Here is a 27,976-nt window from a genome sequence, read left to right on the forward strand (position 1 = left end):
CATCGGCCGGAAGTCCCTCGGCTGACAGTCACGGCTGTCCGGCAGATTTGCTGGGGCGCGTTGCGTGGCTTCGGCTGCTGCTTCAGAGGTTCGTAAGCGATGGCGGCAGAGCTGGCTGAGCTCGGTCGGGGGCTAGCGGGGTCCGGGCGCGTTGTTATTGCGCTGGGTGGTGCTGCTGGAGCTGGGATCTCGGCCTCTGCTTCGGAGTGGGCGAGGGTCGACATAGCCTCTCCTTCTAGCGCGGAGGAAGACGCGTTCTTTTGCAGTGTGTCTGAATGCTTCCAGCAATATCCCTTTCCCAGGCGGGGGCCATCCGTATCTCTGGAAACCAGAGTTCCGAAGCTTCTGTGGCCGACGGCTACCTGGTAACTCTTGGAGATTAACTCTCAACACGACTACAGATCACTGTACTCCCGACCTCTAAATTGCATGTGGATGGGCACAAGCTTTGTTAGTGATTGTGGGATGTAACACAAGAGAGCCTTCTGTAGCATTTTAAAGAGCGTGAAAGCACCGCTACTCTACTCATTTGCCAGCCTGAAACATGGCTTACAAGAATTTTAGTAACTATGGCTAGCATTTTTCCTCCCACACCAGTTTTTTTAGTAAAAGCTTCATCGAGTACCCTTCTGATGTATTGAATAATTAGCAAGGCTGATTATAGGGGTTGAAAAAATTCAGGGCACCACATTGGAGAAGGTTGGTTGCTTTGAGAATGTGCATTGTCCTTGTAGTAGGATAATACAAGGATGGTATAAGTTTACGTTAACAGTTCATTTGACATCCAGTGTTTCATGTCAAAGAACATTTTGTGAAGCAATTTTAATATAGAAAAGTTAATCACAACATTTTCAATATGAGAAAGCTGTAGTATCCTATTACAATGTCACCTTAGCTGGCTGTTTGGCTTGATAAAAGTTTATGCTAGACTTTCAAGAACTTTGAGATAAGATCCTTGTGAGTAGGTAGATTTCAGAAGTGCTATTTAAAAAACCAAATGTTTCATATGCTGGCTGTTTGAAAATATATATATATATTTCCAGATTTCATGACACAACTATGGGATCTTACATACAGTAATGGGAGCAGATTGACAATTTGTTACCTTGTGCTATAATATAGCAGCACATTTAAATACACCACATATTAAATACACATTAATTAAATACACATTTACTTCTTAATTCATTATTACAGTAGGAAATCTTTTTGCAGGCCTTGCTTGAATATTTAAAAATACATAGTTGGCTTTCTCACAGATTGTAAATGAGAGGCATTTTTATTATCAAATGGTTCGAATGGAAATATGTTGCTGTGGCCTCCCTCAATATATCTCCATAATGCTTCCTGTCTATCAGTAATCCCAGCTCCCTATTTCCAGGCACCTGGCATACTTTCAAGCAAATGACATGTAGAATAGAATACAGCTAGAAGGGACCTTGGAGGTCTTCTAGTCCAGCCCCCCCCCCCGCTCAAACAGGAGACTCTATACCGTTTCAGACAAGAGGCTGTCCACTCCAGTCTCTTCTTAAAAACCTCCAGTGATGAAGCACCTATAACTTCTGAAGGCAAGCTGTTCCACTGGTTAATTGTCCTCAGGAAGTTTCTCCTTAATTCCAGGTTGCTTTTCTCTTTGACTAGTTTCCATCCATTGTTTCTTGTCCTGCCCTCTAGTGCTTTTGAAGAATAAATTGACTCTTCTTTGTGGTAGCCCCTCAAATACTGGAATGTTTACAGGTAGTTCTCAATTTATGACACAATTGAGCCCAAAATTTATGTTGCTAAGCAAGTCAGTTAAGTGAGTTTTGCCCCATTTAATGACATTTTTGCCACAGTTGTTAAGTGAATCACTGCAGTTGTTAAGTTGGTAACACAGTTGTTAAATGAACATTGACCTTGTTGTCAGAAGATCACAAAAGATGATCACATGACCCTGGGACACTGCAACCATCATAAATACGAACCAGTTGCCAAGTGTCTGAATTTTGATCATTTGACATTGGGAATGCTGTAACAGTTGAAAATGTAAAGAATAGTCATTAATCACTTTTTTCAGTGCCACTGTAACTTTGAACAATCACTAATGAATAGTTATAAGTCAAGGACTACCTGTATTTTCTAAGAATGCATTTGGGGCTTACATAAGGAATAGAGATATTTTTGTACATAAAGAAGCTAGAAGGAAATATGCTTTGCTTATGTCAGTTTATCTTAATCAAAATTATCTGAAAGCATGGCAGTGCTGCCAAGGGAGAAAACCCATGGCTTTATCACCATTTTTTGAAATAATTAGGTATTGACTGTTTTTAAGATCATATAAGTACACATAAATTCTCAGATTATTTCCTGCATCTGTAGTCAGGTTTGGACATGTTAAACAGAAGTCAATATATATTTGATAAATAAATCCTGCTATTTTCTTCAAATAAGAAATAGGGAGGTAGGAAATTTCATATCATAACAGTTTGGTGAACTAGATCAGAGTTGTTTATCAGATGCATCAGTTTTAGTGTGAGATGAAAGTTCCAAAGTGAGGGATTTTCCAGTTGGAGCCAGCAGGCAGATGTTGAACAGAAAATAATAACAGGTGTAAACTGCTGCCATGTAACAATTTTTTGTTATACCAGAGATGGAAAATTTGTGAATCTTTCAAATGTTGCTGGACTGGAACTTCCAGTAATCCCAGTGATCATGTTCTAATGGTGAGAAATTCTGAAAGTTTAGCCCCAACTGGACAGATATACATACCTGCACTCTATTTTAAATGCAGCCAATTTTTAAATGACAGCGATTACATCTTCCTTTATTTCTCTTGTTTACTCCTGCCTTTGATCTGGAATTTTCCTGTTGTTTTATGCTACTTGATTGGATCCACGTGTAATTAGTGGGTGGGGGCAGCAGTGTTTTTCCTCTGAAATGTGAGGCACAAGCTACCACAGATTGCTAGACTGGACGAGTTGGATTTGTTATAGCTTGCTAAGTCCTGCACTAGAATTTTTCCGAAGAGAAATAAACCAATGCCATACAAGTAAATCCTGTTTTGACATCAGATTAATTTTTGTCTCCTATATTAAATGGTGAGTGTACATATTTCATGTATGTTTTCATTTCGTCATATGTGGTTTTCATATAATTTAGCCTGAAATTACATTTTAAGTATGTAATTAGCATATTGTATAACAAATTTTGAAAAACATATTTGTGAAATGATTATCAATTTACACACTTTACTTTTTATAATTTATTTGCTCTGATTAAAGAAACTGTGACCTTTGTCTTCCACTAAAATAATTTATATCTTTAAAGAAGGTGTAGTAACAGCGAAGGACTAGAATTTGCAAAATGGAAATTGACATTTTGTGGGGTAACACTTAGCAGAAGTGTTAGTCCAAAAGATTGATTTTGGTCAAGAATTTACTTGTCTAGTTTCTGCTTAGTTTTATTGCACTGAGGGTAGTGTCACATATGGTAACTTGTTTTCATGTCAATGAAGGTTAAGAAATTGTGTATATTCTGATGAACAGCGGAGAGGAAGAAGAAAACTGCTATTCCTAAATAAAATGAGACAGTTGTTGCTTAGCTCATCCCTAGAATTGTTACAGCAATACGTCCTTTTCTTTATTAAGTTTTATGCTTTGGATATTACAGAATGTAAATTTTTCTACCTTGAGATGATTTTCATGTAGAGAAAAGTTGATGAGGTAGGATTACAGCTTTGGTTCAACATATTATGCATTTTATTAGCAACCATTCATCTCATTTCAACCAGCTACCCATTTATCCCCTGCAGGCTACATACAGCAATACCTATATTAGTAGTTTTCTCCACTAGACTAAGTCTTAGGATGTCACCATGACTTCTTTTAGTACCGTAGTTCCAGCCAAGCTTGGTCCTGACAATAGACTTGGAACTGATCTTATGGAGTCATCCAGGGCACCATGAACTCTGGCTGAAAGGGGTCATCTTTGGTTGATGGGGCATAAGGATACAGACAAGATGTTTTGAACAGTTTGTTGATCTGATGATATACTTGATTCCTGTTCAGTAGAATTATTTACATTTGGCTTAAGGGAAGCAACAAATCGTGTCTAAGAGGTGACTGATCAGTCCATGTAAAAAGTAGCCAAATTGGCAGAAAATAGACCATGGCTTAACATTTGATATTTCACAAACATGATAATGAGAGCCTTTGAGAACAGCATCCTGCCTGTACAGGTTTTAAAGTTGTTTCTGTTAATCAATATATAGTCCATTTATATTAATGCATGCAGGATGACCATATCTGTTTAAGGAAATTTATAAGATTGGAAACTTTGATACATGTTTAATTTGGGGAATCTCCTTGTTCATTAAAGGAAAAATTCATATTTAGTAATAGGTATGATATGCATTTACGATATACATTTGGTACAGTATGCATGCACTTTATTCTTCGTGATCTGTACAAGTGTTAAGAGAGGACAATGAGAAGCTATTAAATTGAGAAGAGAGGGTGTTTGTAGGAGTCTATGACTAGTAAGTGGCTGAGAGATGCATCTTAGCAGTACGGAATAGCATTTGTTGACACTTCAATCTTTAACTTGGATTTTGCGCTGCAACGTGGAACTTTTTCATCAGCCACTCTAGTGTATGAGAGGCAAAGCCTCAATTGTTGGGAGTCGGGTTGCATCAGCTACTGGCAGCTCTTCCTGGTGGAACTGATGTGGCTCATCCCGGCAGCTGTAGGATTGGTGGCTAATATGTTTTTGTTGGGATTTCAGGAATTAAATGCCTTTTGACATTTCTCCTGCTGAGCCTGATAGAAATCTCCCTCTCCATTCTGTGTTTTCTTTATGAAAAGTAGGTAACAATGCTAAACGTTAGAAGCAATATGTAATTCTTGAGTTCTGTTTTGGATTAATTATGCCAAACCAGTGCCAGGAAACTGAAGTTTTATGTACTTCTTTCTTGCTCTTAATAAAATAGTGATGCTTGGCTGCAAGGAATTTCTTGTAAGAAATTTGGATGAAATGATGTGAAGAGAGCTATGAACATCTTAGTAATTCATGTTTTAAATATCTTTCAGGGAAAAACTTGTTTATAATATATAGTAGTGTGTGGTTACTTTTGTATCAGCCCTAAATTTAACATTTAAAAAAATATGACATGTCTTATAATAGCATAAAACTAAAGCACTTGGTATATTTATGTATTTATGTAAAAATTATTTTGGCTTTTTAGATAATTGCTTAAAATGCTCCAGGGCAATGGGGTGGTAAGCCACTGTAAATTAATTCCAATATAACTTAATTTTACTTTGGGTGGGAGAATGAATGGGAGAATATGAAAAGAAATAAAGTGGAAGCAGTCAGAAGTTGCCACAGAAGTAAACAGATGCAACTTCCAGTTTCTGCCAGTAGCCAGCATATTTTTGGTTCCTGGAAGGCAATATATCCCACTTACTAAGAATGCTGAAGGCAAGAAACCTTGTGATTACTGGAGATGGAGTATTTAGGATCCCTGAACTATCTCCTCCCCCAAATGCCTATTGACATGGATCTGTAAAGCAGTCTATCTCCATCCATTGGCCAAAGGAACAAAAACAGTTACGGTAATTGTCCTTAGTGAGGAAAGAGCCATTTAACCCAAATGAGATATAAGAATATGTGATTTGTTTACCATTTTGCTCTAACCTTAAAATATTATTTTTCTACCCCTTCTCTCCCCCCCCATTCTTTGTGTATCTTTATAATTTGACTATCCTCTTTTTGTTGCTCTGATGGAAACCGCTACAAGAGAGTATTGAAAAGCAGGATAACAATGTAATGCTTTCAAAATGAGAAACTTCAGTTCTGCAATAAATAGAGATTAATGATCTTACCTTGGTAACGTGTATATTACTATTGATATATTGTAGAAAATACTTATTTTTAAGGAACAGTTAAATATGAGACCTTTATCATTAGCAGTGCTTTTAGTTAATTCTACATCTTTACTCTAAATTTTGGTGATGTATGCATATCAAATTGATACTTTAAAGACCTACTTTAAAGATACTTTAAAGATACTTTAAAGACCCGGTGTTTGGAAGCCGTACGGGTCTGGATGGGGAGAAACAGGCTCAAGCTTAATCCCTCCAAGACGGAGTGGCTGTGGATGCCGGCACCCCGATTCTGTCAGCTGCAGCCGCAGCTGGCTGTCGGAGGCGAGTTACTGGCCCCAAAGGATAGGGTGCGCAACTTAGGTGTCCCCCTGGATGATCGGCTGTCGTTTGAAGACCATTTGACGGCCGTCTCCAGGAGGGCCTTCCACCAGGTTCGCCTGGTTCGGCAGTTGCGCCCCTTCCTTGATCGGGATGCCTTATGCACAGTCACTCATGCGCTCGTTACCTCTCGCTTGGATTACTGTAATGCTCTCTACTTGGGGCTCCCCTTGAAGTGCGCTTGGAGGCTTCAGTTAGTCCAGAATGCAGCTGCGCGGGTGATAGAGGGAGCTACGCGTAGCTCCCATGTAACACCGCTCCTGCGCAGACTGCACTGGCTGCCTGTGGCCTTCCGAGTACACTTTAAGGTGTTGGTTACGACCTTTAAAGCGCTCCATGGCTTAGGACCTGGGTACTTACGGGACCGCCTGCTGTTACCACACGCCTCCCACCGACCGTACGCTCCCATAGAGAGGGACTTCTCAGGGTGCCGTCCGCCAAACAATGCCGGCTGGCGGCCCCCAGGGGAAGGGCCTTCTCCGTGGGGGCTCCCACACTCTGGAACGAGCTTCCCCCGGGTTTACGCCAAATACCTGACCTTCGGACATTCCGTCGCGAACTGAAGACACATCTCTTTATCCGCGCAGGGCTGGCTTAAATTGGAATTTTAATGTTAAATTTATTAATTTTTAAACGGGGTTTTTAGTGTATGGTAAATTTTAATCTCCAGGCTAATTTAAATAAGTTTTTTAAATTGTATTTTAACCTGTATATTGTATTGTTGGTTTTATCTTGCCTGTACACCGCCCTGAGTCCTTCGGGAGAAGGGCGGTATAAAAATCAAATTAATAATAATAATAATAATAATAATAATAATAATAATAATAATAATAATAATAATAATAATAATAATAATAATAATACTTTGATCTTTATTGGGAATTTGGGTTTATTTCTGTGATAAGTGCTTAAAAATGTCATGGGTACTTTCACGTTTAATTTTATGTACATAGAAATAAAAGGGTGTACTTTTGGCTTGCTTGGTAAAAAGTACTGGGTCAATCTATGTATTTGAGGATGACTTAGTTATCTTCAATTTCTGAGGGTATTTTTCCAACATTAAGTGTGGTGTTTGTTTGTCTAAAACCTTAAATAGCAATAGCATTTACAGCCCCCTCCAGTTTACGGAGCCAGCATATTGCCCCCAAGAAGCTGGGCCCTCATTTTACCCACTTCAGAAGGATAATGGAAGGCTGAGTCAACAGAATTAGCCAAATTAGCCTGCAGTATTGCATTCTAACCACTGTGCCACCATGGCTCATAAATAAAAGCACAAAGAATTCTGTAATTGTTAACCTTATTGGATTTAAGAGATTTTCAACGATTTAGCTAATGTTAACAATATTATTTTCCAATCTATTTTGAAAAGAATTCCCCATTGTTCTGCAAAAAGAAAATGCTTGTATATATATATATATTCATTTTTCCTCCCCATTTCAGTTATTGCAAGGAGAAACCCATGCTTTATTTTGAAAGTGACATTTTCCCATAATTTTTTTCTAATTAGCTGTAGAAGTCCTCTTTGATATGCAGTGGGAAAATTGTACCATACAAATTCATTCAGGTTTTCCTCTTTTTTTCTCCTTGTAGGTGTTCTTGGCTTCATCAAGATTTTGACCATGCTGTGCCGAGTAGCTCTTCTCCCTTCCCTGAGATCCTCAGGTCGATTCTGGCAGGTGTCTGATGTGGCTGGATCCCATCCTTGTATGTATGAGAGTGAGAGGACTGGGAATGGTGATCCTCCTGTTAATAGGATGCATTTGGCAGAATTCTAGACCTGGTGTCTTAATTTCCAATTAGATCGCTATCGGTGGCCAACAACAGCACCATTATTTCGCTTACAGCCAGGGACAGCTCTGCCCTCTTGTGTCCTGCAGCAGCTTTGATCCTGAAAGCAGAAATGTTACTAATTGCAAATATTCCATCCACTTTGAAGTTTATTCTAGAGGAAAAGTTGAACATTTTGATGAAACTGGAAAATTACTATAAGTTTCAGTTTGATTCCCTTATTTGCTTATCAGTGTCTATTTTCAGGTTTCATAAATACAAATGGATGTAGGTCAGTGACATACAGGAAGGAATGGATAATCTTACTGGAGTTCCTGCTTTTGCAATTAAAAGGAGATACACTTGATTATTCAACAAACATTGCTTATTAAATTTGTTTATTAACATTTTTTTTAAATGAGGCAGCTTTATATTTCAAAATGTTTTTAAAATAGAGAAAAATGTAATTTATTAATCAAATTTATATGGTACCCATCTGACAAAACATCACTCTGGGCAACATACAACAATCAAATTGCAACAAATATGAAAACAGGCAATATAAAATCCAGATTAAAATAAAAATTATAAAAATCAATACAGGTGGTCTTAGAATTAGAACCATTCCTTTAATGACTGTTTGAATGACCATTACAGTATCTTCGTGTGATCAGAATTTGGGCACTTGGTAATAGTCAGTATTTATGACAGTTGAACTGTCCCAGGGTCATGTGATCACCATTTGTAACCTTTCTAGCTGGCTTCCAACAAGCAGAGTCAATGGGGCCAGCCAGATTCACTTAAAGACCACATGATTCACTTAACAATTGCAGTAATTCACTTAACTGTAGCAAAAAAGGTCATAGAATGGCCTTTTGGGCTCCATTGTGGTTGCAAGTCAAGGACTACCTGTATACCAACCATAAGGAAAGGACATCAAGCAATGGAGCCTTCTGAGCATATCTCTGGAATTTAATTTAATGTAATTTAAGTATTTGTTTTAAAAAGTTATTATAATGTCCTAATATGAACATTATATGAACGTCATGGATAATGAATGGATAATGATAATGAAATCCATGGAATGTTTATCTTCCTTTATGAATATTCTGTTTGTGCCCAAGAGGTTACTTTGACAAATATTTTCTTTGTCAACTTGAAGTCAAACAGGAAATATGGAGAGGCTTCCATCTCAGACTTGGGACAGGGAAGAGGAATTGGGATAGGTAAGTCCAGCTGATGCTTTTGCTATGTTTCAACTGCAGGCTTACTGGCTCCTAACCTCGTCTTGAGAAATAAGTCTGCCCGAGGCTGGAGCAACATACCTTTTATCACAGTACCCCTCAGTCGCACCCATGGCAAGTCTTTCGCACATCGCAGCGAGCTAAAGCATGCCAAGAGAATTGTGGTGAAATTGGGGAGTGCTGTTGTCACTCGAGGTGATGAATGTGGCCTAGCCCTGGGGCGATTGGCATCCATCGTTGAGCAGGTAACTTAGCTTGGGTCTTTCATACCTAGCTGATTTATTGATCTAAATTCTAAATCCATACACCAGCTATAGTTGGCAGTGTTAGGGTATAAAGGAGAATACTACACAATAAATCCATCTTCAGTCAATTGATCAGACCCTGCTTTAGAATCTTCCTCTTATATTCTCCTTGTTCTAGTTCTTGATATGTTAACTATTTCTTTTTGCTGATTAAATAATGAGGAATGAGAAGTCCACAGGAATATGAACATTAATAAGTGTTCATGAGTGTCCTAAATAAGAGAGGTGGTATCTTAGAATCTTTTCGGATACTTCTTAATGGACGAATTACACTGTTTTGGGATTATTTCAATCCTTACAGAGGCCAACCGCTGTGGGGGACACTGCACTGTTTTATATACTAATACTATGCAACATAAGCCTAACCTTGCTCCTTTGAAGAGTGTTTGCAATTGTGTTTGAAAACCGAAGCAGCCTAAAAAGACAGAGGACTTCTTCTTTTGGACCCATAGGTGTCAATGCTGCAAAACCAGGGCCGGGAGATGATGATTGTCACCAGTGGTGCAGTGGCGTTTGGAAAGCAACGTCTCCGTCATGAGATCTTGCTTTCACAGAGTGTGAGGCAGGCTCTCCACTCAGGACAGAACCAGCTTAAAGATATGGTGAGTAACTGGGGAGAGATGCCAAAGTTCTTGGAAATGCTACAGATGCTGCCGTAGCTGACTGATGTGTTCTCTGATCTCTCTAGGCCATTCCTGTGCTGGAGGCTCGAGCCTGTGCTGCTGCTGGTCAGAGTGGGCTGATGGCACTGTATGAGGCTATGTTCACACAATATAGCATCTGTGCAGCTCAGGTAAAACACTGCATACTTTTCTTGAAGGCTCTATAGGGTTGCTAGTGCGAATCTTTTGAAACTTCATTTTTGCAATGGATTCTTTTGTACTCTGTTCTAGGAACTTCAGTTCATTCAAGCAATAGCACTGTGACAAATTGCAGGGGGTAGGGCTTGCACCTCCAACACCAAAGTAGATCAGGCTGCCAAACTCTCCTTAGTCTAACTTGCCATACTGAGATGTATAACTATTAATAAATCTCAGCCTAAAGATTTGAGAATTTGACAATCTGTAGGGTTGCATTTTTTGAGAATGGATGACCCCTTTTTTATGTTTTTTCTTTTCTCTTGTGAAGACCCGAGTGGATATGTATGTATACCCAATAGTTAAGCATACGGCTAAGATCATTTACCAGTTAGGCAGTATCTCCAGTTTCTAAATTCAGTAAATTTTTTAAACAACCTGATAGAAAGAAATTAGAATTATTTTACTGCACTTTAAAACAGACCTGCAAAGACTTTTTAAAGTAAACTTACCAGCAACCTTTTTCTGTGATTATATCTTGAAGTCAGCTCTATAGTATTCTAAAGCAGAGTTTGGCCTCTGCTTCTAGAGAAAAAAAACACCTGCCAGGTTCATTCAATATAAAGTTTGGGGATATGGAAATAGATTACTTCCAAACAGTGCCTTGGATGAGGTACTTTCTAGGTGATTCTTGAAGTGCCTTCTTGTTATTGTCTCATGGGAAATTTAGGTAGGCTTTAATTAGGTATTCCTGGATATGTCTGGAATATTCTTTAGAAAAATGTTCTAGCAATTGGATAAAAGAGTCTGGATTCTTTAATTCAGGGCCTGACAACATCTTACTTGTATCCCTATTTCATATTCTTCTCCTGGATTCAGGTGTTAATAGTTTTTACAGCAAAATAATAGTAATTTTATAACCTACCTTGGATTGTAACATCACTTTTTAATTTGTTTTGAACATAAGAATAGCCCTACTAGGTCAGATCAAGGCCTCTTTTAGTCCAGCTTTTGTTTCCCAGATGGCTCTAGGGTGGGAGACAGGCAACTTTCCACTGCTCAGATAACATTGAGTCTTCAATCACTAGCCCTTCTTCTCCATCAATTAATCTAATAAGTTCTTAAAGCCACATAAATGAGTAATCATCACGTCTTGTAAGTATGAATTCCATAGGTTAATTATGAAGTCTTTTCTAAGTTATCTTTCAGTCGCAATTTTCCAAACTAAAGAGTACTAAACATTTTGTCCTTTTAACCTAAGGTTTTAGTTGTCCTCTTCTGCATTTGTTCCAATTCTATTCTTTTTTAGATACAGCAACCAGAACTGTATACATTTCAAATGCAGACATACCATAGGTTTTTTCATAAGGGCATTACAATGTTGTTCTTAATCTCTTTTTCTAAAAAAATTAGGACCATAGAATTTGCCTTTCTCACAGTTGCCACACCATTTGTGCTGCTATGATCATATTTTCCTGGAAAAGATACAGTTATATCAACCACTAGGGAATAGTACTTTTCAGAAGTAAGATGATGTTTCGGGTGTTATTCTATGTATTCTCTGAATTCCATTCCTGATAGAAGATCTAAACACTATAAAATAATATCTGGCTACACATTTTTTACAAATCCCAACTAAGATGAAATCAGAAGTATATGCATTGTATATGCTTTGCCCCCTCGCCATTTCTGCCCTTCAAAGTAGATACGATTAGAAATCAATTTCATATAAATCAGTATCACCTTTATTGTAAAATTACAGTTAAAGAATCTTGCGAGTCTGAAAGCGCTTCCCCCTTTCTCCCTTTAACTTCATGTCTGAGATAAAAGAACAAGTCCTCATTTCCAAAACTTAGAAAAGGTTATACGCGGAGCCTTTAGTGAAAATCCTTTCTCCCCACATGTCTGTTGGCATTCTTACAAAACTATAAAAAGTTATTAAGCCAGGATTTGCTTTTGCAGTGATTTTCATTTAACAAAGCATGTTCTTCTATATGGCTAGTTACTTTTTCTTTCATGAGTACTTCTCAAGGCTCAAGGTTGACTCAGCCTTCCGTCCTTCTGAGGTTGGTAAAATGAGAACCCAGTTTGTTGGGGGCAATAGGCTGATTCTGTAAACCACTCAGACAGTGCTATAAAGCAGGGGTCTCCAACTTTGGTCCCTTTAAGACTTGTGGACTTCAACTCCCAGAGTCCCTCAGCCAGCAAAGCACTGTGAAGTATATATAGGTCTAAGTGCTATTGCTAGTGTACCAGTATCTGAAACAGACATTCTTGTTTTGTTTTGTTTGTTTTGCTTTGTTTTGTTTTGTTTCGTTTCGTTTCGTTTCGTTTCGTTTCGTTTCGTTTTGTGGCATGAATTCCTTCCTGCATTCATTATTATTTCCTTGCATTTTTTTTCCGATAAAGTTTCTGCTTCTTTTATTTACTTTGTTAGAACAGGCTTTCCATTTATTGAAGGAAGACATTTTAAATTTTACGGCTTCCTGAATGCTTCTTGAATGCTTCTTGAATGCCATGCTGGCCTCTTTCAGGACTTTTTGACTCTTTTATATGGTGGAATATTCTCTATTTGAGCAGCAATTATTGTAATATTTTAAAATCTCCAGGCACAATGATGAAGCTTGGCTCTTCAGACATTTCCTTTGACTCTCTTTTTCACTAGTTTCCTAATTTAAAAAAAAAAATATTACAGAATTTTCTTCTCTTGTAGTAAAATATGACTGGGTTATACCCTCCTGACAGTTTCCTGTATGTTTGTATGCTTTTGTCCTAAGTCCTTTTTAAGAATTTGGAAATGTTGGTAGAATCTGTCTAATCTTGTACATAATACTGAAGCTGAAAGAGGATCATTTTTATCAGAATAGTTTTTCTTTTCTTTTTTCAGATCTTGGTTACTAACCTGGATTTCCATGATGAGCAGAAACGTAGAAATTTAAATGGGACTTTGCATGAGCTGCTACGGATGAATATTGTTCCTATCATCAATACCAATGATGCCGTGGTTCCTCCCCCAGAGCCTAACAGTGACCTGCAGGGGGTAAACGTGGGTAACATCTTTTAGTGGGTGGTTGGTACATGCGTCTTTGTAGATACACCAACATGCTTATTGGTATGGCCATGTGTGTTTTTCAGAAATGCTTTGCATGTTGTGTAGTCCATCTCTGCTTTTCATTAAAGCCTATCTTCAGACTTCCATATGAGCTTGTAAAAAAGATGCAGCTGTTTTAAGAAACACATTTATTTATTTTATTTATTTATTTATTATTTAGATTTTTATACCGCCCTTCTCCCGAAGGACTCAGGGCGGTGTACAGCCAGATTAAAACAATACAATATACAATTTTAAAACAACAGATTAAAATAACATATTCTATAATGAAAAATTTAAAAACCATCAAATTTGACCCAATAAAACAGAATACCCAATTTAAAATTATTAAAATTCAAAACATTCAAAATTTAAAAATTAAGAATTAAGCCAGTCCCGCTTGGATGAACAAGTACGTTTTCAATTCACGGCGAAAGGTCCAAAGGTCAGGTAATTGACGCAAACCAGGGGGAAGTTCGTTCCAGAGGGTAGGTGCTCCTACAGAGAAGGCTCTTCCCCTGGGGGCCGCCAGCCGGCATTGCTTGGTGGACGGTACCCTGAGAAGACCCTCTCTGTGTGAGCGTACGGGTCGGTGGGAGGCATAGGGTAACAGCAGGCGGTCCCGTAAGTACCCGGGCCCTAAGCCATGGAGCGCTTTAAAGGTGGTAACCAACACCTTATAAATTCTTTAACTTATAAATTCTTTCTCCTACCAACCTAGTAGTTCAAAAACATGCAAATGCTAGTATATAAATAGGTACCACTTTGGTGGGAAGGTAATAGCATTCCATGCGCCTCAGCATATAATGCCAGCCACATGACCATGGAAGTGTCTTAGGACAATGCTGGCTCCCTAGGCTAAGAAATAAACATGAGCATCACACCCTAGAATAGGACATGACTGGACAGGGGAAACCTTTACCTTTATAAATTCTTTCAACCAATGTTAAATCATTCAGAAGCCTGAAAAAAGTTAGGTCACTTTAATGAATAGCAGAGAGAGTTGTGCTCAGATGGTCCGGAACAATCTTTCCAAGTCGTTTTCAAAGTTGCACTAATTGAGCTGTAATGCATGCTAATATGGGCTTAGTGCATAGAACAGGATGGAATACAGTAAGTAGGGCTGACATGTTTATCTCACTGCTTCTGGAGGTAGCAATTTATTCTTTTTGCTGTGACTTGCCAGACTGACTGTTGACATGATATTGATTGACTCCTAACTATGCAAATGCAAATCGACCTCAGGGCCACCTCTGTGCTTTGCATCTCTAGGAATTAATTAGATAGATAGTGGCTCACTTGGCTAGTTTTACTGACCTTTTTTTTTTTAAATTTGGGTTCTAGGTAATTAGTGTGAAGGACAATGATAGTTTAGCAGCACGGCTAGCTGTGGAAATGAAGACAGATCTGCTAATTGTTCTTTCCGATGTTGAAGGTACAAGATATTTCATTGCCTAACTAAATTAATGGTGTGTTTATGCAATGACTTGGTTCAGGAAGGGAGTGGGGGAGGTGGTTTTGAACTATACAATATTCAAATTGCCCCATATCACACAACCTCAGAAGAAAACGAGTAATAGCAGCCTCGTGAGCTTTATTTTGGTTCTGCTATCGCTCTTGCAGTTGATTGGATCCTTGAAATTAATAATGCCACCAGGGAAGAATCAAAGATACTTTAATTCCATCTGATGCTATCAGATTCATTTCTATCCTTCCATTTCAGGACTTTTTGATAGTCCTCCAGGGTCAGATGATGCAAAACTCATAGATATATTTTATCCTGGAGATCAGCAGTCTGTGACTTTTGGAACCAAATCTCGAGTGGGGATGGGAGGCATGGAGGCCAAGGTTGGTCAGATTTTCTTTATATTTCTCATACAATTCTGTTTCATTTTATTATCTTATTAGAGAAAGGAGGATGATAGTTAAATAGCAGTTTGGAACATCTGTTGATGCTTTTGCATAAATCTCATAATTTTTTCAAATAGAAAGTTTACTTCTGCATTCTTTTTTTGTCCATGAAAGAGACAAGCGGCTCATATATGTAGATGCATGTGTTTTTATAGAAATAAATATAAATACGTTTCTGGTTTCTGTATCTCACAGAAAAATAATCAGATGGATGACGCATCCATGGCATATGCCAGAAGGTTTAAATAGTTGTTACTGTGCATATCTTAAAACAACAACAACACTTTTTACAGGTAAAAGCTGCCCTATGGGCTCTTCAAGGAGGAACTTCAGTTGTGATTGCTAATGGAACACATCCCAAGATCTCTGGCCATGTCATCACAGATATTGTGGAGGGGAAAAAAGTTGGCACATTTTTTTCAGAGGTAAAACCTGCAGGTAAGTTGGGACTGTCACAACTATCATCTGTAAAGAAAGAAGAATTGCACTTAAGAAGAATATAACTTTTAGGACACAATAGGCTAAACTTCTTTTGTCTGGTGCCCACTAGGTACTTTGAACCACAACTCCTAGAGTTATAAATAGGTGTCTTGCAGGGGGAAAAGGGTTTCTTTTAGAATGTGAGCATGGTATGTATGAATTGGGGAACATTATGACACTTTCAGAATTTTGAATTTTATATTTATATGCACAAAAAAGGAAAAGGGGCAAAAACAAAAACACATCTCTCATAAACTTACTAAAACATACATGGTGAACCAAATAAATTAAAGACATAAGATAAAATCTGAAAAGGCTGTATAACTAGACTTGGTAAATATTAGCTGTGTTCATGCCGGAATTTTATATACTCTGTTCTGAATAGTGGATGCTTCAAGAAGCAAAGATTGTCTTGCTATTATCTACTTTGTTATATGTACAAGAGTTGGATATGTCAGGTGTAACATAAAAGGAGAATATTGTACAGTAGATATGCATAAAAAACAATCATGGGGTCAAGAATAAATCGATGCTAAATTAATGTGAATAGAATACAAAGGTAAATTCAAAGTATAAAAGAAGTATCCTGAGGTGATTTGCTTATAGAATGATAAGGAATGAGTATCAAATTTGAAAAATAAATATGTAAAGAAGAAGAAATTGGCTAAGGAAAAAAAGGGGGGTGGGGTTTAAGAAATACCTGATTGGAAAGAAGTGATCAGATCCTCAAAAAAGAAAGTGAGACATTTAAAGAACAATATGTAATGTATGAATTGAATGTGATTGGTTTGTCAGGACAAAAGGCCAGAGTGAACATCTCCCCCTCCTTACGACATTCAGGAAACTATTAAAATCCTGGCAGTTGACCCAGATCCTGGGATAGGCTGGTTGTGGTGCCCTCTTTAGATAGGGTTAGTTTAGGGCGGTGTGTTTTGTTTTGATAACTGGGTCTTTATGCTTTCCAATTTATAGTAGGTATTAAATACAATTAATTTTTTTAAATTGTATCCTTGTAGTACATGGTGGAATTAAAGATCAGTGTTTACTATATAATGTTCTTTGTTTGGTTTTAAAAGGACCAACAGTAGAACAGCAGGCAGAAATGGCTCGAACAGGAGGCAGAAGTTTGGCAACACTGCAACCTGAGCAGGTATTTATTCCAGTTGTAATGCAAAATGCTGTAACTTCCCAAATATGCTGTAGGTGTTTGTGGCTCAATAGCACTGCAGTAGTCCTCAATTTATGATCACAGTTAGAGCTAGAATTTCCATTTTAAGCAAGGCAGTTATTAAGTGAGTCATGCCCGATTTTATTTTTTGCTATAATTGTTAAAGCAAATCACACAGTTGTTAAGAGAATCCAGCTTCCCCCATTGATTTTGCTTGTGGTAAATCAAGTGAGAAGGTTGCAAATGATGATCATGTGACTCTGGGTCTCCTCATCTGTCATAAATAACACGGCAGTTGCCACACATGTAAATTTTAATCATGTGACCATGGGAATGCTGCGTTGATTGTAAGCCCAAGGACTGGTCATAAATCACTTTTTTCAGTGCTGTTGTTAAGTTCAATTGCTGGATGTTTGCAAGTTGATGACTACCTGTGTACAAGAGTAAAACTTACAGACATGTTAATATGGATTTTTCTCTATACACACGAAGGTACTTATATCCTTGTACTATGGCTTTCCCCAATATGGTAGCGCTCAGATGTGTTGGAGAACACCATTTGTAACTCCCATTCATCCATTCATTGATGGACAGAAATGATAGAAAATATATCTGGAGGGCACACATTTGCAAAAAGTTGAAATTGGATCCCATGGAGAATGTTGTTGATGGCACCTTAAAGTATCTGCACCTAAGGCAAAGCAAAGTAGTAGCAGAGCCCAGGAATCACACTTTCAGGATATTTGCAACAGTTGCTCTTCACTGAGAAAGCAGAAGGTAGTGAAGTTGACCTGAGCCCATGAACCTGGTGGGGTGACATAACAGTTCAGATATTATGTACAGACAGAGGCTGGCCATTTGCAGCACTGGGTGTGGTCTGCACAATTAATGACCAAGGAAACTGTATTTGACTAAATTTGAGCTATAGAAAGATAAGCTATCAAAAGCTACCTGCAATGACATGGCTGACGTCTCCTTGTTCTTCTTACTACAGAGAGCTGAGATCATCTATCATCTTGCTGATCTTCTGACAGACCAAAGAGAAGAGATTCTTCGGGCTAACAAAAAGGATTTGGAAGAGGCTGAAAATAAAGGTACTGTGGAAAGGGTTCAGGAAGCTTAAGATAGTTTATGGAATAGGAATGATTTTTCACAAGGATAAGGCATTTTTGAGATTGAGTAGTTTTTGTTTTCACACCCTGCGGAGATTGATAAACCAATCTGCAAGCATTCAGAAATACTTGACCAAATTTCCTTGAAACTCTGGAGTTCTAATTCTTTTTTTGGAGGGGGAGGAAAGCGTTTCATAAATTAGAAATTGACTGTTTTGAGGTCTGCAGATGTTATCATTGTCATATTGGTATTGGTCACTTGTAATTTTTGAGACATGAACACTGTCAGTGATACATGATTCTCTGGCATCATTTAACCACTGTGTGGTTAACACTTTCTTATCCTTTCCTCCTGACTATCTTTTGTTCTTTTGTACACTTCATATTATCCACTGAAAGTAAGAAAAAGACATCTTCCACTTTGTAATGAGTAACTACATCCCCTGTTTCAGGAATAGGAAAGATTTCTTCCCTGCTATTTATTTTACCTTTCTCATAGTTGTCTTACTGTGGATCCCATTAACTGTTGGAACTGATCTGTGCCCTTTCATTTCTGATTCCGTTTCAGGGAGATTGGCTCTGCCTTTGCTAAAAAGACTCAGTCTGTCAACCTCCAAGCTGAACAGTTTGGCCATTGGATTGCGTCAGATTGCTGCGTCCTCACAAGACAGTGTTGGCCGTGTCCTTAGAAAGACAAGAATAGCAAAGGACTTGGAACTTGAGCAAGTGACTGTGCCTATTGGGGTCTTGCTGGTGATTTTTGAATCCCGCCCTGATTGCCTTCCCCAGGTACGGTCTCAGTTTTATCAGTAGTAATATTGTTTATTGTGAAATAGAAACATACTTTCATTCATGAAATATACTTTTTTAAACAACTTCTTTAATCATTCTTTGCCTCTTTAAAATAGAATTTCAATCTCAAACTAATACGCTTGTGTAATATATATTTAATTTATGATTGAGATCTTCCCCTGGTGGATTCATAATATCTTGAATATTTATCCAGTACCAAAAAACCTAGGAAATGTGTCTGGGAATTCTTAGAGATTTGGTGCAATATATCTCAAGGTACCAGATGGAAAGAGGCTGTTCTGATAGACTAAAAAGGTACTGTGATCTGTTCTTTACTGTTCTTACTATGTTGGTCTTGCTTATTTCCTGACAGGTGTCTGCTTTGGCTATTGCTAGTGGAAATGGTCTGTTGCTTAAAGGAGGCAAAGAGGCTTTGCACAGCAATCAAATCCTTCACCATCTGACTCAAGAAGCACTTTCAATTCATGGGGTGAAGGATGCAGTGCAACTGGTGAGCACTTAGGAGCATAATATAGGGTAACTCCAGTGGGGAAAGGTATTGTAAGATAAGGAAATCTCAAATCGATGTCAAAATCAGATGCATTTTTGAAAGAAGACTACAAGCAACATAATACTACCCTTTTTCTGTTTTTAAGAAAAAGTTTGATACTTGGAAATTAATATTTGGATGAGGAAATAAAGTGAGAATTACTGGTTGTAAATGTTTCAACAAAGTTGTTCTTTGTTGGAAATTATGTCGCAGGTGATTGCATCTAAAGCAGATTTTTTTTGTTCTTTCAATTGCAGTTTGTTGGAATTCTGTATTAAAAAATTACAGCTTAAAGATTTGTGTAGTGCAAGGGATTTTTTTGGAGCAGGAAAGGATTGTGAAAATGTTCTTCATTTGAGGCTGTGCTTTTCCACTTAAGAATTTGTGACTGGTTGCACAGGCTATTCCAGACACTGTTCTCTAGAGCTGTCTTGTTTTAACAAGCTTGTTGTTCACAATTATATATTTCAAGCTTTCAAAATCAAAAAGAACGAATAGTATGAACAATGCTTATATACAATTTTTATTTTCAAAATTTTAAAGTAATTTCAGTCACTTATATGTGAGTTGAGCAGCTATATAAATTTGTTTAACAATAATAATTTATAATGCTAACCAAAGGATATATTTAAAACATCATATAATAGGGTGAAATCAAAATTAAAGTATCTTATAAAGAAGAATTTAACCACTGTGATGGCTGATACAGTAATTTTAAAAATAGCGAAATATAACAAAAATATTTTTGTTAATCTGTTTTGTACTTAGCCTCATGATGAAAGTTCACTTATTACAGAATTCATTTACATACATACATACATACATATATTTTCTGAGGTTTTCACGGGTGTTTGTATATAGGTCTTTGGTTATTTGGGTTTTCTCCTGCGTAAAATTGGAAGTGTCTTGGTGACGTTTCGACGAAGTCTCATTCATCATCTTCAGGCTGGTGTTTTCAGCTTTGTGCTCCTAGGAGCAATGTGTGATCGCAGCTGTTTCTTCCTTTTAACTGCTAGTGGGGTTTGAACTGATTGGTTGGGAGCTTGGCTGTGTTCTGATTGGATGGAGGTGTGTTCTGATTGGTTGGGGGCTTGGCTGTGTTCAGGTTAGTCTGAGTTGCAGGGGGATTTGAGTTGGTGAGATGCATTGCTGTTGTTTGGATTCTCGTTTGTGGTCGTGCTACATCTTCATGGTGGGTGTCAGTCTGCTGCATGTATGGATTGGAGGGGTTTGAAATGGCTAATGATGCAGCTGCAGTCTGGCTTCTGGCCCGTGGTCGTGCTTCATCATCGGTGTGGGTTTGAGTCTGCTTTCCGCGTAGATGTGTGGTGGTGACATGCTGTGTGGCCCTCGTGGGTGTGGGTCTGGCGTCATTCCTCATGTTAGGGACTCGTTTGTCGATAAGGGCAGGTTTCCAAATGGCTGGTAGGCGGGAGATATCATCTCGTTTATTCATGCAGTATGGGCGTTTTTCTATCTCGATGGCTTCTCTGATTATTCTGTTGTTAAAGTGTTCAGTTTTGGCGATAGTTCTGGTCTTTTTAAAGTCAATTTTATGTCCTGTGGCTTTAAAGTGTTGGACTAGGGAAGAAGTTGGTTCCTCTTTTCTGACTGAGTTTTTATGTTCTTCAATGTGTGCACTTATTCTTCTGTTGGTTTGTCCGATGTATGTGGTGGTGCAGACGGTGCATGGGATTTCATATACTCCTTGATTTTCTAACTCAATTTTGTCTTTGGGGTTTCTTAGGATGGTGGATATTTTTCAGTTTGTGCAGAATGCTGTCTTGATGTTGTGTTTGTGGAGGATCTTGCTGATTCTGTCTGTGGTGCCTTTTATATATGGGAGGAGGGCTTTGCCGTTTTCTTGTTCTCTGTCTTGGATTTTAGTGGGGGTTTCTTTATAGATTAGTTTGGTAATCTTATTTCTTTGGAATCCATTGGATGTTAGTACGTTGGTGAGAGTGTGTAGTTCGGTTTTTAGGTGTTGTTCATCAGCTAAGCGTTTTGTTCTGGAGATGAGTGTCTTGGCTACGGAGTTGATCTATGCTGAGTGGTGGTGTGAGAGTGCGTGCAGATATCTCCCTAACCCTAACCCTAACCTATACCCGTGAAAACCTACAAAAACAAACACACACACACACACACACACACACACATATATACATACATACATACATACATACATATATATATCTTTGGTTATTCGGGTTTTCTCCCGGGTAAAATTGGAAGTGTCTAATTTTATGCGGGAGAAAACCCGAATAACCAAAGACCTACATACAAACACCCGCGAAAATCTCAGAAAACACACACACACACACACACACACACACACACACACACACACACACACACATATATATATATATATATATATATATATATATATATATATATATATATATATATGTTTTTTATATTTGTTTTTTATATATATATATAGGTCTTTGGTTATTCGGGTTTTCTCCCACGTAAAATTGGAAGTTTCTTGGCAACGTTTCGACGAAGTCTCATTCGTCATCTTCAGGCTTCAGCTTCGTGCTTCTGGGAGCAATGTTCAGAAAACAAAAATTTGTTCAGAAAACATATATATATATATATATGTGTGTGTGTGTGTGTGTGTGCATGTATATGTACATATAGAGACATATATACCCAAACATAAACATATATATACATGCACAAACTTGTCTGTATTTATATAAACTAAAGTTTGTGATTTGACTGGTTTGGTTTTTACAGGTGAACACCAGAGAGGAAGTGGAAGATCTTTGCCGATTAGATAAACTAATAGATTTGATAATTCCCCGTGGCTCTTCTCAGCTGGTTCGGGATATCCAAAAAGCAGCCAAAGGAATCCCAGTGATGGGGCACAGTGAAGGGATTTGCCATATCTATGTGGACTTGGAAGCCAGTGTTGAGAAAGTTACTAGAATAGGTGAGAGATTTTATTTCTTAAGGGTAAGCTTGGAGGAGGTTAACTATCATCAAGTCTCTACTTATCTATATATTTTGGATGTTATAGAGTAGCCTTGTGCTCCAAATGTACAGTAAAACTGTCAAAATTCCTAAACCTAAGAGCAATACGGGTAGTTCTCAATTTACAACCGTAACGAGCCTGGAATTATAGGTGTAGATTGTTGCAATCATAAATAGAGGTACCCACATGACTAGAAGTAATTTTCTACCCAATTTTGGAACAGTTGTTAAATACACCCATTCATCTGAATGGACATTTTTTTTGCCAGAAATTGGCAAAAAATATTGTGAATTACTGTCACATGACTGCAGAAGTCACAACCAGTTTTAAAGCTGATCCATCCAAATGCAGTCACATGATTGTGGGGAAGTGGTGTCACCATTTACGACATCTGAAGTGTTTTACAGGCCGTAAAGTTGTTCCATGGCCATCATAACTTCAAACAGTTGTAAAACAACTGTTTGTTAAACAATGATACATGTAGTCCAACACTCTGTAGGAAGATTGTTTTCCAGCATCTTTAAACATGCCACTGAATTAAACCAATTATATATCCTTCCTCCAGTAAGAGACTCAAAATGTGAATATCCTGCAGCCTGCAATGCTTTGGAGACACTACTAATACATCGGGATTTGCTGAGAACTCCTGTATTTGATCAGATCATTGACATGTTGCGGGTGGAACAGGCAAGTGAAAATGGTTTCCAGTGTGGGTTAAGTGTAAAAAATTGGCTCTCAGTAATTTCAGTGCAATGTGAGGTGCTATCTAAAAGATGACACTATCGATGCATACACTGAGAAATTTCTAAATGCAGCAGTAAGGTGTATATATCATATTTAGCAAACTAGTAGTAGCATTTGTTTGCCCTGATAGTATATATTGATTAAAATCAGGCTTTCTAATAGTGTATCTTAGCGTTGGGATTCTCAAGATGCTTGCAGTCTTATTTAGATTGGAAAACAATTGAAGATATTTGAAAATAAGGTTCTTTTGGAGAGTCCTGAACCCAAGTCCTTGGAAACGCAGAATTCCTCAATAAAAATTGGTTGATTATTGTGTAATATTCTTGGAACCAGATTATAGTGCTGGATTGTGAAAGAATTTTATTTACAACTTCAGAGGCCGAGAGCTTGATTGAAGAAAACAACTATGAACTAACCTCACAAATGAGATAGAAATTCCTCATCCAGGTTCCTACATAAAAGTTCGTGACTGAAGATATTTGACCCAGTGATGAGAGATTTTTTTTCCAGAGACACATAGAGAAGAATATAAGGTGCTGCCCAAAGCCAAATTAATGTATGCAGCCTGGGAATTTTGAGAGGTGCAGTCCAAGTGCATCTGGAAGATCCCAGGTTGGAGAAGGCTGGTCTTCACTAATTGATGGGGCTCTCTAAAGTTTCAGACATTGACTTTTCTGGCTCTATCTGGAAATGCCACTGAATGAATTGGGTACTCTGCATGCAAACACATGACACCTAGCACTCTAATCCTCTTGGCTGGATTCATACTTCAGTCTCTGGATAGCTTCGTGCCAGTCATCCTTTCAGACTGACTTACACAAGGTCAATTGCAGGGATAAAATAATCTCTCATGTAAGCCACATCGAGCGCATAGAGAAAAGGCACAATATAAATTTAACAAATAATGCAATAATATTTGGTTGTATGAAAATACACTCAGTAACTTGTGACTTACAGTTTAGTAAGATGTGCAAATCCAATTAAGGCTTACTTCAATCATGATTAGGCAAGTGATTGTGTTGTTCAGTGTGTGAATTGGGTCATCTATGTAGCCAAACTGTTTTGTGCAGAAAATGATTAGGAAAAGAATGCATAGTAAAGTGTATTTGTCTTTCATTAGGTAAAGATACACGCTGGCCCCAAATTTGCCTCCTATCTTACATTTAGCCCTTCAGAGGTGAAATCACTTCGCACAGAATATGGGGACCTGGAATGCTGCATTGAAGTAGTGGACAGTGTACAAGATGCTATTGAGCACATTCATAAATATGGGAGCTCCCACACAGATGTAATCATCACAGAGAATGGTTAGTGGCAAAATCGATTCCTCCAGTGCAGAAAAACGCACATGTCTGTATGACAGTTTCAGGGTAGCCTCAGTTGGCACAAATGCTGCTTTTGAAGTTCCTGTTTAAGAAGGTGACATTTCCCACGTTTCTGCCTGTCTTCCCTTGCATTTGAAGATATGGGCCACAAGTAAATCCTAATCATGCCAAAATGACAAAACTGCATCATGATATCACAAAACAAGCCCTGTCCTTTTGTACTTCCACACAACATATTTAGAGGCCACAATACATACTTGCCTCCCCTCCCTCTCCTTTCACAGATCTGGGACTGGAAATGCTAGTGAAGAAGCTGCTGTAGCTAGAGGGTTGGGGCGGGGGGGAACAAAGCTCCCAAGGAAAGATGCTCTTGTCATAAAATTGATATGGCCAGCATTTCCTCATGTTTCCAGAGAAGTACAAACGGAATATGTTGTGGCATCCTTACTTCATGGAAGAGGCCTCCCTATGACTTGTTTTTAATTATTTCTCTCCAAGGCGGCTCTCTGTTGCTAGGTGCCTGTTGCTTCTTCCACTGATCTATTTGGACAGAATGATTATTCTTTGGGATGCATCCCGCTGCTGGCCAAAAAAATGTATCCACCTACAAACTGGGAGTGATTGGCAGGGCTTGGAGCTGGTACTTTGAGTACTTTTTGTTAAGGGTAATCTAGTCTCATAACCAAATGTTGTGGACTATTGAGCAGAGTACCCTTTGAGATTACTCATAAAAGCGACTGAGAATGATTGTGGACAAGAACAGTTACTATATAGACAGATTGGGTTTTGATAATATTTTACTTTTAGGGAAAAAGCAAAATCATAGTCCAAAAACAATCCAGATCATACACATATAAAGTCAGTCCAGGGATATTTCAAATATCAAGTCTTCTTACCAATCGTAGACTTGCACAACAAACTAGGTGGTCTTTAGTTTCAGCCAAGAACACAGTTCAATACACAAGTCAGTAAATATTAAAGAATCAGTGAATAGCCATGATCAAGCAATGATCATGCATAGAGCTGAAATATACAGTTGCAGCATATCAGCAGTAACAATGGTGTAGTGTCCCCATAATTTAGCTTTCCTTAAGTACATTGGCTACAGAGCTCAATCAATCAGGATGCATGATAATGCAATACAGTCTTAAAACAATATAATGCCTTTCCTACTGCAAACATACATAGTTGGTTTATATATTGCCTGACCAACTAGTTAGACAAATAACAATTTCCTAACACTTTTAATACTTTTCCAGAGACTGCCATCTCTAGTGAGAATTTAGTGTGGACATAGGTATTTGGGTGAGAAATCCTGAAAGAAGGCATAGCTGTCTGGCCTTCATCCAGGATAGGAACATTGCAACATTGTGTTGCAGGTTCTATTTTCAGAAAGATAATTTATAGAATTATCTATGACAAAATATCTGGTCCTTAAGTGCAGGCATAGTGCAAAGTATTTTAGCATCACATTAATGAAAAAAAATAGCTGCAACACATAGAACAGGTTCAAGGAGGTGATTTTTGCTACATTAGAATTGCCCACAGCAATATAATACTATTATAAAACAAGTTATTCAATAAGAATGTTTGTTTCCCTTTTGTCATCTTCAGAGAAAACAGCGGAATTCTTCCTACAGCACCTGGATAGTGCCTGTGTGTTCTGGAATGCCAGCACTCGCTTTTCAGATGGCTATCGTTTTGGGCTGGGTAAGGGGATGTGCTACTTGCTCTCTGCATGCTTGAAGCTAAATGCAAAACATTATCTTGAGGTTAAACCTATCGGCATTTCAAGTATGATTGACTTTTTTCCTGGCATTTGATATTTTAAGGGGATTTGCTAAACTGCGTTGAAAAGTTTTGGGATATTTTAGTATTAGAGTAATTTAAACCAAAATGCAGGAAGAATCTTGATGAGGTGGAGGTTATACAAGGAGCAGAGCACTTAAAACCAGTGTAAGATGTTGCTAAAATGCCCTATTCAGGAAGTATTGTGGGAAAGATGTAATTGAACCAGTGCATAATCAAGAAGCAATTGTCAACAGCAGCCTGTAAGAACCAGAGTAGGGCATGAATGATAACATAAGAGCCATAGTTGAAAATATGTAGGCGTTTAGCATGAGGGTGCAATTTAAATAGAAATATACCAGATATTGGCTGAATACATTTAACTGCTTTCCACTTAGCGCTGTGTCAGAAAAGGAACCTTGGTAATCTGAGTAAGGAGGAACTCTTTTTAAGAAGGAGAGAACATAAGTCAAGAGGTAGAAATGAGTAAATGCCGGCAAGATTTGAAATGAGGGGAAAATGATCTGGATAACATGGCCTGTAACATTAGAAAGTATTTCCCCCTTTCTCTTTCTTTTTAAATCCATTTTTGTTTTATCTTTCCTTTTCAGGTGCTGAGGTAGGCATCAGCACATCACGGATCCATGCCCGTGGGCCAGTGGGAATTGAGGGGCTCTTGACGACTAAGTGGTTGCTACGTGGGGAAAATCACATTGTTTCTGACTTTTCCGAGCAAGGGAGCATGAAATACCTTCATGAGAACCTTCCCATTCCACAAAGGAATACTAACTGAGAATCTGAATGAAGAGCGTGATACTTATAGGGCTGTTGTTATTTCAGAACATAGCTTGGGAAGGAAATGAGCCTTCTCTAAGCATGCAGAGTTTTCTGCACTTTTGGCTTTATGGGTGCTCAGAAGTGTGGAAAGTGGAGTTCTCTGCTTTAGTTTCCCTCCACACTCAACTGCATTATGTAGGTGACATGTGCAGATGCACACAGGATCTCTTGCAGTGCAGGAAAAATAACTTTTGATATTTCATTAATGAAGATGATGGCTATGATGATGATGTGGTATCAAGTCTTTTTCATAGTTCCCTCCAAATCACTGGAAAGTTTTTGGCTAGTAGCAGAACTGAATGCCTTTTTTCCCTGATGCTTTTCTTGCTTTGGGAAAAACATTGGGGAAATTTTTTTCTTTCTCCTTCTCTAGAAATTTGTAGCAACTTATTTTAATTTTTAAAAGTGCTCCATCAGCTCATGTCTTATTTAATATATTGAATTACCTTAATAAATATTCCACAAAATGAATGCTCTTTATCCTCCAAACATTATTTTTCATGCCTAGTATCCTTTAATTACTGGCTGCCTTGTGGGATAAGAGGCTAGGACAGTAATAGTTGTATCAGTTGGGGTTTTCACTATAACCCTTTTATGAATATTTGTATCAAATATTTTGTTCATGAATTTTATATAGAATTTTATTTCCCCTGAGACAAACATATTTTTCAAATTTCATGGTTTTGCAAATAAAACTCCCTTGCAATAAAATTATGGATTCAGCCATTTTGTTTCCAATATATATTGTGTTGTACTAGCGATAGGTGACACATTTATGAACCTTGCAACACACATTGTGGAGTTGTACTTGATTAGCACTCACCTTATTTTTGTTTGGCAAAT

At 38.0% G+C, this 27,976-nt stretch overlaps 1 protein-coding gene across 5 annotated transcripts; it reads left to right on the top strand.

Annotated features, from left to right (window-relative positions):
- On the top strand, positions 1 to 27,604 carry ALDH18A1 (aldehyde dehydrogenase 18 family member A1). Of its 5 annotated transcripts, none has more exons than XM_058188524.1 (18): positions 1 to 88; positions 7,833 to 7,946; positions 9,275 to 9,498; positions 10,011 to 10,160; positions 10,247 to 10,351; positions 13,243 to 13,401; positions 14,791 to 14,881; positions 15,170 to 15,294; positions 15,651 to 15,795; positions 16,914 to 16,987; positions 18,000 to 18,099; positions 18,686 to 18,906; positions 19,283 to 19,420; positions 22,202 to 22,397; positions 23,005 to 23,126; positions 24,304 to 24,490; positions 26,123 to 26,218; positions 26,908 to 27,604. In XM_058188524.1, the coding sequence occupies exons 2-18, from the start codon at positions 7,862 to 7,864 to the stop codon at positions 27,087 to 27,089; spliced, it is 2,400 nt and encodes a 799-aa protein (XP_058044507.1). In that variant the 5' UTR covers positions 1 to 88; positions 7,833 to 7,861; the 3' UTR covers positions 27,090 to 27,604. The 5 variants fall into 5 exon arrangements, with proteins under 5 accessions (XP_058044507.1, XP_058044510.1, XP_058044509.1 ...); XM_058188527.1 differs by having other exon boundaries at positions 13,243 to 13,395; XM_058188526.1 differs by lacking the exon at positions 1 to 88 and adding an exon at positions 166 to 365.
- The last annotated feature ends 372 nt before the right edge of the window (positions 27,605 to 27,976 follow it).

The sequence above is a fragment of the Ahaetulla prasina genome, chromosome 6, assembly GCF_028640845.1.
Source record: "Ahaetulla prasina isolate Xishuangbanna chromosome 6, ASM2864084v1, whole genome shotgun sequence".
Lineage (NCBI taxonomy): Eukaryota > Metazoa > Chordata > Lepidosauria > Squamata > Colubridae > Ahaetulla > Ahaetulla prasina.

Coding starts and splice junctions, on each gene's coding strand:
- ALDH18A1 (XM_058188524.1), top strand. CDS start 7,862: ATGCTGTGCCGAGTAGCTCTTCTCCCTTCCCTGAGATCCTCAGGTCGA. Junction 13,402..14,790: donor GTGACCTGCAGGGGGTAAAC/GTGGGTAACATC, acceptor TTTGGGTTCTAG/GTAATTAGTGTGAAGGACAA. Junction 16,988..17,999: donor CAACACTGCAACCTGAGCAG/GTATTTATTCCA, acceptor TTCTTACTACAG/AGAGCTGAGATCATCTATCA.